General features: G+C 36.0%; 2 protein-coding genes across 2 annotated transcripts in view; both read right to left on the bottom strand.

The window, feature by feature from the left end:
- Positions 1-12970, bottom strand: part of stab2 (stabilin 2) — a 40688-nt gene that overhangs the window by 27379 nt on the left and 339 nt on the right. The window contains exons 2-20 of the mRNA XM_046873931.1: positions 10559-10686; positions 10088-10206; positions 8122-8207; positions 7946-8012; positions 7697-7792; positions 6921-7043; positions 5833-6029; positions 5590-5720; positions 5346-5479; positions 5124-5209; positions 3600-3743; positions 3284-3427; positions 3005-3067; positions 2800-2916; positions 2579-2629; positions 2395-2475; positions 1578-1730; positions 1031-1090; positions 371-466 (exon numbers count right to left, since the gene is read on the bottom strand). Coding sequence (XP_046729887.1) covers positions 371-466; positions 1031-1090; positions 1578-1730; positions 2395-2475; positions 2579-2629; positions 2800-2916; positions 3005-3067; positions 3284-3427; positions 3600-3743; positions 5124-5209; positions 5346-5479; positions 5590-5720; positions 5833-6029; positions 6921-7043; positions 7697-7792; positions 7946-8012; positions 8122-8207; positions 10088-10206; positions 10559-10686 — 2076 coding nt within the window. The remainder of the gene's footprint in view (positions 1-370; positions 467-1030; positions 1091-1577; positions 1731-2394; positions 2476-2578; positions 2630-2799; positions 2917-3004; positions 3068-3283; positions 3428-3599; positions 3744-5123; positions 5210-5345; positions 5480-5589; positions 5721-5832; positions 6030-6920; positions 7044-7696; positions 7793-7945; positions 8013-8121; positions 8208-10087; positions 10207-10558; positions 10687-12970) is intronic.
- Positions 10507-12970, bottom strand: part of cped1 (cadherin-like and PC-esterase domain containing 1) — a 76203-nt gene continuing 73739 nt past the window's right edge. The window contains exon 22 of the transcript XR_006928583.1: positions 10507-10558. The gene's annotated coding sequence lies outside the window, so the exon portion shown is untranslated. The remainder of the gene's footprint in view (positions 10559-12970) is intronic.

The following is a 12970-nucleotide window of genomic DNA, read 5'->3' as shown; positions in this document are numbered from 1 at the left end:
GTGTTCACATATGCAAAAAACTGTAGTGAAGCTATCTCAAACCATTAAACTTACATTAACAAATTCCAGAAAAAGTGCATCTCATTGTCTTCACGAACTGTCCAAGATGCCAAAAGTCTATTTAAACACGTTTTTTTTTTTTTTCATTATCAGTCCACCATGCTGCATTTTCAGGCATTTTCATGACTTCAACTCAGCATGTAGCTTTCTAGAACCCATCTAACTTTTTTTTACTGGCAGAAAGCATTAATTTGCACAGCCTAATAATAAAACAAAGGTTTGCTTGAGTTTCTAAAGTTCAAATTTTAGGAGGCGTAGATCTTAGACATAATAAGTGCTACATGTGTGAAATGTTCGGTGTGATACTCACAGTACGGGTCTCGTTGCAGGACAGACTGCAGCCTATAACAATGACATCAATGCCAAAAGCCTTCTTATTGTACAAACAGCCTATGGAAGTTTTGTTCTGTGCAGAGTTAGCATAAGAGGTTTTAGATTCATCCATCCATCCATCCATTTTTACATATTTATAGCCATTCACTTGAACCTTTTGTAACTTTTCAATTGTCATACAAACAACAAACATGAAATTATAACATTAATCCAAAGTTTAAGACATAGGTGTTCAGCGTTGGGGTCAGTTGAGTATATGAATTGGATTGCTGAAACATTTTTCCAGCAGTTGATGTCTATGCATAAAAACCTGATTTGTTTATGGAAGCAAATACAGTGGTGCTGATGCTGCACATGAGCTGGAAGATGATGTAAATATTGAGGCTTAGGTAGATCCCAGCCTTTATAATGGGATCACAGGCCACAAAATGTGTGTGTGTGTGTGTGTGTGTGTGTGTGTGTGTGTGTGTGTGTGTGTGTGTGTGTGTGTGTGTCATATATATATATATATATATATATATATATATATATATATATATATATATATATATATATATATATATAATTTACACAATGCAAATATGAAATGATCTGATAGAAAAATGATGCAAGTGCTAATTATTAAGTATTTCCTTACCAGTGAGACGCCAGTTGGACAGAATGCCTGGGGGAGTGACCTACAGCTGACACATGGACTCTGAGGACAGGATGGAAAAGGTTTCTAAGGTTCTTTGCAATCAAGTGTAACAGCACCACCACCACCAGTTGAAAGAAATAACAGAATGATTTGAAGAGAAGAAATTTAAAGAAAGGCCTGATTACTTTCTAGCTCAGACTCCAAATTCATGCATCCTGTTAGTGAGAATTGATTCATGTGATCACAGATGCATTTGCTGTTCATTTAGACTGCATCCATAACACATCATCAGCTCTGATTAAGTAGGTTCATGCAAAATGAATTTGTGTGTAAAAGTACTAAAATGATTATCTAGAAGTGTATGTCAAATCAAAAACCAAGTAAAAAAATAACAGGTGGCAAAAGTAGTTTGTTCTTCAGTTTGAGGGAAATAATGCAACTGATCAAAGCTTTGTGGTATAAAGCAATGTTCAACCCTAATAACTTTATTGTTGATAATTACTGATAGATTAATAACGATAGATAACCATTATTGGCTGATTCTCACCTTATAAACTTTATTTTCCGTGATGTCACATCGATGAGGGAGAATGGGTTCTATAGATGGTGGGATTAAAACATCCACCAGGGAATACAAACATCCGTTCTTTGCTTCAACATCTGCCTCAGCTACTGCTACCCCACTGATCAGGATTTGACCCTGATTACAGAGAGCAAAACCATGTTACGTAATGTTTACAACATATTTATAATCATTTACTATTCCAGTTCAGACTGCTCATAATAGAAAGAAATGTTTTTTTAAAAAAAATCTCATACAATCATTCAAATGATTATTATTGGCACCCATAATGATAATTATTGCCACTAATAAGGATTATTATTGGCACCCACAATGAACATGCTGTATAATTTATCATCACAGAAAATAAACTGTTGATATTAATAGGTCTTAGTCTCCAAAAACCTGTTTCCTTTTGCAAAGTCAGTTTGCTGTCCATCATCAGGAAAAGTCCTATGTGAGCACAAACTAAATGTAAATTTACCAAACACCTTCAGATGCGAAACTAAAAAAAAAATTGAACTCTGTACAAAAGGATGCATCTGATATTTAAAGTAAATGTAAAAATTGCTTTGGGTTCAAAGGTAATGAAAAACAAAAAAGAAGAATTTTAGGTTTAACCTAAAATATGGCTGCCATTTTTTTATTTTTTATTTCAGGGTGCCAATAATTCTGGAGATGACTGGATATTATTCAAGGCATTCCTAATTAAACTGCAAAGTGTCATTATTTATTTTAATTGACAAGGTTAGCAATGAAACATCTCTTTTAATTAAAAGTACAGTTGATCTCCAGTACTCACGACAGCAGTCACATTAATCTTCAGCACTTGATTAGCCATGGATACGGTTTGTGAGATGGACACGATGTAGCTGGCTTTCAGCTGAGGAAGAAAAAAAACACAAATCAAGGACTTTCAAAGAGACATATTTCAAGTTCCAAGAGACTTAAACCTCATCATGTTTTCTGAAAAGAGCGACACACACCTGGGCAGAGACGACATGGTTTCTCAGAAATTCCAGTAGTTTTGGTTTCCCCTGCAGATTCAAGGTGAGGAAACACAACAGAAGAAAACACTGATTATTGTGTAGTGCATTGTTCTGTTCACAAACACAAAAATAGGCATGTAGTATTTAGAGCGAGGGCAGATAATCTTTGACAAATGTAATGTAATACGTATAATATACTGTATGAGGTACAGGCCTACCTCCACAGATTTGAGGTAGTTTAGCTGACTGTCCTGCATTAAAGAAAATGCTGCATTTGTGGGAGCAAATAGTGTATAAGGGCCATCCTTCTCCAAAATATCCACCATGCTGGTTTTCTACAGGAGTGGGATGAAGTCAGAGATTAGCAGTCTTACTAATATTTTGGAAGCCCAAATTTATGACAATAATAGTATTCTTCATTACCTCGATTAAAGACTTGAATATAGAGAACTTGCCATTGTCCGACAGAATTTTCAACAAGCTTTCCTGTTTATTATAAGAGATACAGTAGGTTATGGAGGTATGTTATGGTAAGGCATAAAGCATTTCATAGCATGCTGTTGTTGAAAGAACATTAACATTGGGTTATATGGGAACTATTGCAGACACAAAGCGTCAACATTACTGCTGAATCATCACTTTCTGACTAATGAGATTCGAGAATACAGCAGAAATCATGAGCTTATGTGTGTATGAACGAACCTGACTGTCGCTTATTACAGTAGAAGGGACTGTGTCCAGAAGTTTATCAGTTATGTGGATCAATCCATTAGAAGAGATAATATCTGACTCCAACAGTGCTGCTTTCTTACGACTGCCATGGATACGGACCTTCACCTGCCCTGACTTGGTAGAATGGAAGATGGATTAGACCAAGCTCATTTTGTATTCTTTCTCTCTCTCTTTCTTACACACACACACACATATACACACACACACACACACACACACACACACACACACACACACACACACACACACACACACACACACACTCACAAAAGAAAGCCTTCTCTACCTCAGTTATTGACTCAGCTGATTTCCCAGTTAGAGTGTAATAGACTATACCATTCTTCAGTGTATCAGAGTTCACTTCTCCTGGGATCATGTGCATTTTTACGAGATAGCGAGCATTCGCCTGATCTGCCAGCAGAGTTTTCACCTGGAACAGAACAGCAAAATGTACCAATAAATAAGATTGTCTGTACACACTAATCATTAGGTTTAAGTAAATGGGATGAATAAATATATAATTAATTGAGTTCACTCATTTTTGCAATTCATTTAAACTACAAACTCTTTAGCCTCTAAGCAACTCTTGGCCCTTTGTTAGTCGCAGAGTTTTTCCTGCTCTGCCCAACATATCTGTTCCTAGTGTATGTTTTTTACTGGTTATGATCAAGGTGGATCTGGAGTTTATCACAGGAACACTGGGCGTGAGGTGGGAAACGTAGGGCACCAGTCCATCACACAGCTCAATACACATACATTTGCACATTGATACACACTGATTTAGAGTCTGATCCAATAATTGTCAGGTTTGAAAGGTATAAAGAAAACAAGAAAACCCAAAATAAAACCCATATGAGCACAGTAAGATCATACAAAACTCCACAGAGGCAGGTTTATGCTACTATGGTTTATAGAAAAGAAAAATGGATAACGAGTGGTCTTCAAATGCACAACGATTAGTCTTTTTCACACACCCGATGCTAATGTGACTCCCCCATTGATAATGACTCATTTCAGTGCATGCGCAACCTGATTAATGTTAAACAAACATATATTAAACATCAGATCATTTATGATATTTGAGGGAGAAACCTAAATGTTTTTCATTGACATGAGACTGAACTGAGAAACAAACACACCTTTCAAAGCCATTTCTAATTCTAATCACTGAATTAATTACATTTTAAACTGTTGCATTGTTTAAGTCCTAAGAGACTATTTATTATAATTTTTTTTCTTGTGATCTCGACAAGAAGACATAAGGAGTCGTTTGTTTGTGATCTCAACAAGATGTGTTTTTTGTGATCACGACAATTCTCCTGACAAAAGTTGTTTTCTCATTATCATGTCTTAATTTTCTTGTGATCTCAACATAACGTGATGTTTTCTCATGATGTTTTCTCATGATCTTAACGTAAAACCCTGTTTTCTCACGATGTAGTTTTGTAGTATTGAGAGAAAATTTTCATGATGCTGCGATGCTAGTGCTTCTAGAACATGCTATTATGGCGAATATACAGAAAAATTATGTAAGAAACAATGGTTGTTATGGTAAGAGCAAGAGATATTTTTTTTCTATGGCCAGAAAGTAATTTCGTGATCATGAGAAAACAAGAAAGAAACAAATGTGTACAATGCATGGCCTCTTGGAACTTTTTTAATTGTTTTTACATTTATTTTGTGATAAATAATAATAATTGTGAAGTGGTAAATAAGATGCTTTTGTGTGTGTGTGTGTGTGTGTGTGTGTGTGTGTGTGTGTGTGTGTGTGTGTGTGAGTGTCTGTGTTATTATCTAAAATTGAACTCACAGGTTGAGTAGGTTTGAAAGCCCTGTTCTTTGGCACAAACACAGTGAAAGGTCCGAGCGAGGTCAGAGGCCAGGACATGACGCCCTCTAAAATCAGAACATAATGTTTGTAGGTCAATTGGAAAAAACAGAACGTCTTTCTGTAGTTCCACATTAAAATGACGGCATGCTACATTGTCAATAAAAGGTATTTCAGACATCTGACTGCACTCGTGTCACTCACCAAACAGACTGATGGCATTAGAGAGCTGACCGTATGAACGACTATCAGGATCTGTGTTTAGTTCTTGCAGACGCTGGATAATGTTGCCAAAGCAGACTTTTCCATTGCCTAGGAAACCGTCTTGACATGTACAACTGTAGAGGAATATGACCAGAACAAAAATGTGTTCGTTTGTGTACTATATTACTATATTAGAATTAATAATAAAAAAAAAGCTTGCACATGCATGCACATGGAAACATACTCCAATGTTAATGGTGCCACAGTAGTGCAGTAGGCATTCTTATGGCATGAGTCAGGTTTACACACATCTCGCAGGCTGCAGCCTACTCCCATGACTAACTTCTCAAAACCGTCTAGACATTCACAGTGAGCCTATTTAAAAAACAAACGCACATAATCACGTGGATATTTTTATTCCATATCGCATATGTAAGACATATATACGGGTACATAAATGTAATGAAAGGAATAGAGAGGGAATTACCTTCCCTGGGCCATCATACACACATCGTGTGGAGTTGCTTTGGCAGTTTCCATAGCCAGTTTGGCAGGGATCGATGGGCAGACACACCAGGCCATCTCCCTGATAGCTTTCCATACATGTGCATGTGTGTTGGTTTGGCCCAGTGTGCACACACACCGCATTCTCATGACACACACGCTTAAGACATGGATTTATCACTGTAAAGAACAGCAGTAATCCTTTGAATACCACAGCAATTTAAAAAAAATTGCATTATTTAATTGTCATACAAATCGATCCTGACATAAGGGTAACTATAACAATGATTGCCAGCTAGATGTTATCGAAAAATGCATTATTGTGTGTTTCAGATTAAATTTAAAGTGGGATGCCATCTTGAATTCGTAAATAACTTTCAAATAGCCAAGTTTGTTCTTTTTTTTTTTGTTATATCCCAACCGTGTAATATTGACCACTGAATATCTATATGCCATGAATCTGTTAATATTTATATCAATATTAATATCATGTCCAATAATATATATATTTTTTTACAAGCACTTTGTAAAAAAAAAAAAGAAATAGACATCTCTCTGCAAGGTATGAAAAGAAAAAAGAAAAGAAAGCTGGCAGAAATGTGGCATTATTGGGGAAAGAAAATCCAAATGTTAAAAGCAGCCTAATAGTGATGAATTTTGATGGTTGATAAGACAAAATAATTCACAGCAGTGTCACGGCTTTGCCATAGGTGTTCATGAAAACCTTCCAAGAAATGCGCTTGTCTTCATGACCATGAGAACCAAATCTGTTACTGCTAAAACCTTCACTATGTACTGTATCATATAGCAGTGTTTTATGTTTCGATCAATTTAGATTTGAATTATTTTTACTTGGCATGATGACTAATATGGCAATATGGGAATTGATTGAAGGTTGTGAACCTGCGAGCATGGTGACTGTGAGTTGCTCTGGATAAGGGCTTCTGTCAAATGTGGTATGTGATGTGCAAATTTTATGTATGGAAAAGGCATCTAAAGTGATTATTTTTTTAGGAAGGGTGTTCGTTTGGTGTGTAAAGACTCTGGCAGATCCATCACACGAGTACTTACCGGTACACTGAACACCATCACCGAAGTAACCGGGTTTGCATTTGCACACCAGTTTTCCTGAAATTGTATCTTCAAAACAGCGTGCATCAGGACCACAGCTCAGTGCGGCACATCCCGGGAGTTCTGTAAGAACAAACAGATCCACACACGAATACAATTACACACAGGGTGGCCATGTCTGTGCTTTTCCTGCAAAACTATGATATGTGATTTAAAAAAAAAACGCTTTTAATATAAAGTTGAAATAGTGAGGTAAAAATGTGTAATCTATTAAAATGTGTGAATTACCCAGCAATGGAAAGATACAAAAATGTGATTGCATACTATTAACTCAAACGTGCCAGATAAATCTCTGTAATATTTTCTCATAAGTGGTTAAATATGAGTTATGTAAAAAAAATGGTTAGACAGAAAATATTAAGAAACATAGCAGTGGTTCGAATGTGGACTAAATAATAAAACTTGCTTTAACCTAGTGAAGTTGGGTTAAAATGCTCATCAACATATTAAGTTATCAACCTTTGTGTTAGATTACTAAAATCAATGCTTTTGACAGCCAAATTGTTACAATTAAAGGTTTTTGATCATCATATCAACTATAAAAAGGATCATGTAGCAAAGTTTTTACAACAAACATAGCATGTCATTATTTTGCTGTAATTATTACAAGGTATTTGCATGTTGAGACTGGTTTATTGACCATTGAATTGCTTACATAGTTTAAATCTGGCAAACTTAAAAAGCACTTCCCTGGAAAAAAAAAACCTGGAACATACCCTGGTCACAGTCTGGCCCTGTGTATCCTGAAAAACAGGTGCACTGTCCGTTTCCTCTCGGCCCACTGTTACACAGGCCATGCTTACAGGTGCACACTAAACAACACACACACACACACACACACACACACACACACACACACACACACACACACACACACACACACAAACACACATATGCAGTAGTTAAACATAAAGGAAAGCTAGCACTACTACACTATTTTGTATAATGGCTGTATATTTTATTACCGTTGCTGCATGTGGGTCCATACCGGTTCTCTTCACATTTCTCGCATGCTGTTCCTACAAATCCTGCCTGTACAATATAAAATACACATACATTATAGATCATTTAGGGAATGCATGTGTATGAGTGTAGGGATGTGTGTATGAAAGAAAGCGAAACGAGAGGGGGGGGCACTTACTTTACAGGTGCAATTCCCGGAGCCCGCAATGCCATCAGAGCAAACCCCATTATTATTACAAGGAGTAGCTGCTGAGCCCGGACACTCTAATAAGTAGAAATGTTCATTCAGAGACAACAAAAGCAGTGTTTGACACAAATGTAATACGTTGTTCAAAATTCAGAAAATATATAATATATAGGTATTAAATAATGCAGTACATTACATATATATATATATATATATATATATATATATATATATATATATATATATATATATATATATAAAATATCCCAGTAGACCCAAAATAATTTTGTCCTGTCAGCACAAACACCTGTGTGTGTGCGTGTGTGTGAGGCAGATTCTCTATATTGACCTCTTTTCCTTCACTTCCCACTATTCTTTCTCTCAACAGTTATCTCTCTGCACCATTGTGTTTTGATTGAAATCGCAGCCTTCCTGTCTCTCTCTTCCTCTCTCTCTCCCCTTTCTCTATTTCTCTCTCTCTCTTCTCTCTCTCTCTCTCTCTCTGTCTTGCTCTGAATTGTTTCTGTGTGTGTAAATGATAGAAAGAGAGAGAGAGAAAGAGAGAGAGAGAGAGAGAGAGAGAGAAGAGAGAGAGAGAGAGAGAGTGTAAGAAAATGCTAACCATATGTTAACCTGAATCCTTACTTTGTACATTATGTGTGATCTTGTATATGGAAAAGGCTCAGTCCTACATAATCACAAATAAAAGACATAATCATATGACAGTATGTGCTTTTTTTTTTTTTTTACAGTACACTGTTTAAAGTCCCACTGCAAATTTAATAGAGTTCCTGGAAGGCTCCTCTAATCCTCAGGACGCATGAGAAGCGCAGCACTTAACCCACAGTGACTTATAAGAAGCTGATGTGAGGAAAAAAAATTAGCATGGCCACACTGACCTTCCCATACTGACAGGAAGTGTTGGAAATTAAACTTTTACATTGAGATTGTCAGCACATTTTCTTTTCATCAGTAAAGACACTATATGTGTCTTTACTATTAAGAGAGGAAGTGTGTGATTTTTGTCCTGTAACAGCAAGTCCCCTGTTTTTAGAGCATGAACATGTGCAGCTACAGAGAGAGAGATTAATATATTTATTATTTTGAATTTTTTTTTCTCTCTCTCTCTCTCTCTCTCTCTCTCTCTCTCTCTCTCTCTCTCTCTCTCTCTCCATCTCTCTCACACACGCACACACACACACACACACACACACAGAAACACAGAAACACAGAAACACCCACACACACACACACACACACACACACACACACACACACACACACACCTTTTTGTTCCTCTAGCTTAAAGGAAGTCAGTTCTTCCTTTATCAACATTATCATGCAAAATTTTCCCTCAGTGTCCACCACTGTCCAAAGCAAAGAAACAATAAGAGAATAACTACCTCACTCTTTCTTTATCTCTCTCTCTCTCTGTGTCTGTCTATCTCTCTCTCTCACACACACGCACGCACACACACACACACACACACACACACACACACACACACACACACACACACACACACACATATCCAGTTGTTAAAATGCTAAATATATATATATATATATATATATATATATATATATATATATATATATATATATATATATATATTTCCTTTTTCTGTCCTCGAGCTCAAAGGGAATCAGCTCTTCCTTTATTTTGTGTACCATCAACACTATCCTGTACTTCCTGTCAAAATATTCCCTTAGTGTCCACCACTGTCCAAACAGAGAAACAAGAAGGAAATAACATCCAACCAGCACAGATAACAAGACAGAGGAAATACATTTTTCCTTTTTTAATAGAATCCACACACACACCACTTTGAGAAAAAAAACAAGTGTGCATTGTGCAGAGTGAATATTACTACAGGATATTATCCTGATGTCCTGACGAATGAATGAATAAATAAATGAATGCATGAATGAATTTAAAAAAAGATGGGAAATGTACCCAGACAGTTGTAGCCCCAGTACCCTGAACAGCATTGTTGTTCCACCACATCTTTGAAACATTCGTGGGCACAGCCACGGTGGGTGAGAGAAATCTCAGAAGAGGATTTTGTATGATAGCTTAAAGTATAAAAAAGGAAGAGCATTAATACATGCAAATGACAATAATACAAATACAAAAAGATAATACAAATATTTTTAAACAATGGCTTCACAATATTGACTTGTGAGGACCTTACACACTGACATAATTATTCATAATTAATATAAAATATATCTTTTTTAAGATTATTATTATTCGAACAAAAATTATTTTTTTTATAAGCGAACAAAAAAATCAAATAAATATTCATAATTACATATTGTCCTTGTATAGGCCTGTATGTTATATGAAATTAACACACACACACACACACACACACACACACACACACACACACACACACACACACACACACACACACACACACACCTGCATTCCACCTGACCCTTTCCAGACGTTCTCTTGCTATAGCCTGCTGGACAGTTAAACAGTCTACTCATGGAGCATGCATGGCAGTTCGACACTGTCATCACTTGTGTGGTTCTTTCACAGCGGTTCTTATAAACACACAAACAGAAAATACATCATTTATATATAAAAACAAAGCCTGCTATGATTATAAGGATAAAATAATACTAGTTATGATGTTTCTGCAAGAACGCTGATTAATATATTTATGAAATGTATAGATATGGATGAAAAAGCCACAGATATTTCACAAAGGGAACATTTCAAATGAACTACAAGAGGAATTTGAGTTTATTGGAAGTATTACAGTTACATTTATGGATGTGGCAAAATCCTTATCCAGAGCAAGGTTCAATATTTTGAGCTATGCAGTTTAATGTTAAGGGCCTTGCTCATGGGCCTGGTCAGTGCTGGGATTTGAACTCATAATCTTTCAATCCAAAGTGTAATGACTTACCCACTGAGTTACCACTTTCCTCCACATAATACAGAGGCATATATATATATATATATATATATATATATATATATATATATATATATATTAATACACTATTAATACACTATTACAATTACTCTATTACACTATACAATAATAATATACACTATTAACTTCTATTATCTGAACAATTATCTATAGCCCACATATGACATACATTTTTTTACAACACTGCATTTTTTTTTTTTACATTTTATTTAACTCACATTACTTTATAGAAAGCAAATCGATTTAAAGCTGCAAAATGTATTTATTTGTTTTATATACATACACTGTATGGACTAAAGTATTGCAATGCCTGATTTTTTCAACCATTTGTAGTTCTTCTCCAAACGGTTACCGCAAAGTTGTCCGCACACAAAGCCAGTTCCATGAAGTTATGGTTTACATGACTTGAAGTGGAATATCTTGAGTGGCCTGTGATAAAGCTCTGACCTGAACCCTACTGAACACTTCCCTCACCCTACAACAGTACTTGACTTTACTAACGTGCTTGTGGTTGAATGAGCACAAATCTCTACAAGCTTCTCTACACTTCAACATCTTGTAGAGCATCTTCCTAAAAGAGTGGGCATAAATATAACAGTAAATATTGACTAAACGTGAAAGGGGATGTCCAAAAAGCAGCTCTGACAGGATGTGGTCAGGTATCCAGATACTGTAGTGTACCTGTCCATTAAAGTGAATTAACATACCAAATCTGACAAAACAATTAAAAAAAACACAACTATAAAAGCTTGTAAATCTAAAATGTAATAGCAAAAGTACACTTCCATTAAAGTAAGTAATTTTGCAAACTTCATGATGGCTTAATTACATTTCTGTTTTAATTACATTTGTAACTAAGCAGCACTGTTCCCAAATTATTAGCCTCCCCAGTTAATAAGTCATATTTCATCCCCTGATTTTAGATTGGGTCAGCTGTTAGAATATATAGAGAAGCCATATAATCCTTTTTAATCACATTTATAAATCTGTTTTGATGCTTTAATTTATTATGTATAAGTGCCACCATCTGGTACTTCTTATTTAAAGCTGATTAGTGAGGTTAAATGAACAGCAAAGCACAGAAACAGTCTATATCTCAGTTATCTCAGTGACTTTGACCATGACACTGTTGCAGAAGTGCTCTTTACAATCATGGTGAGCAGAAAAGCATCCCAGAACCCACATCAGGTCAAAATGAGAACAGAATCACCAGAACTGGATGTTAGAAAACAAAGAAAGCAGAGTTTTTTTATATCTTCTACCAAATGTTTAGTGATTAGATGCATGAATGAGCGATTTGTACCTATTCAAGTGACCAGTGAGGGTGACACACTTTTTCTGTGGTTACTGAATAATGTGCTTTGCATAAAGATGAGCAATGAATAAACTGCGTCTTCAAGGGTTTTATGCAATTAAGAGATGTAAAAGACCAATTGAACAACTTAACATGAATAGACAGTAAACATCATATGTACAGAAATCAACGGATGTTCTTCATTCAATATAGGTAAAGTAGCCTTTGTCAATAGCATTTGAACTTTTTTTGTGCTACCCACACTTCAAGTTGGGAGCTGTGACCTCCTTTAAAAATAAAAATCCCAAAGATTATCTAACTTTGTTAAGTTTTTTGAAAAACAAGGTGTTTTTTCTGAGTGGAAAACTGCAGGGAGTAGTAGCTCAGTGGTTATGGTGCTAGGTTATTGATCGGAAGGTCAGGGTTTAAGCTCCAGTATCGCCAAGCTGCCACTCTTGGGCCCTTGAGCAAGGCCCTTAATTCTCTGTGCTCCAGGTGCAACGTATCATCTCTGACCCCAGCTTCCTAGCAAGCTGGGATATGTAAAGAACGAATTTCACTGTCCTGTAATGTACCAAATAAAGGCTACACA

The sequence above is a fragment of the Silurus meridionalis genome, chromosome 18 (genome assembly GCF_014805685.1).
Source record: "Silurus meridionalis isolate SWU-2019-XX chromosome 18, ASM1480568v1, whole genome shotgun sequence".
Taxonomy (NCBI): domain Eukaryota; kingdom Metazoa; phylum Chordata; class Actinopteri; order Siluriformes; family Siluridae; genus Silurus; species Silurus meridionalis.
The sequence above is the reverse complement of the archived record's forward strand: the minus strand, read 5'-3'. Positions and strand labels throughout refer to the sequence as shown.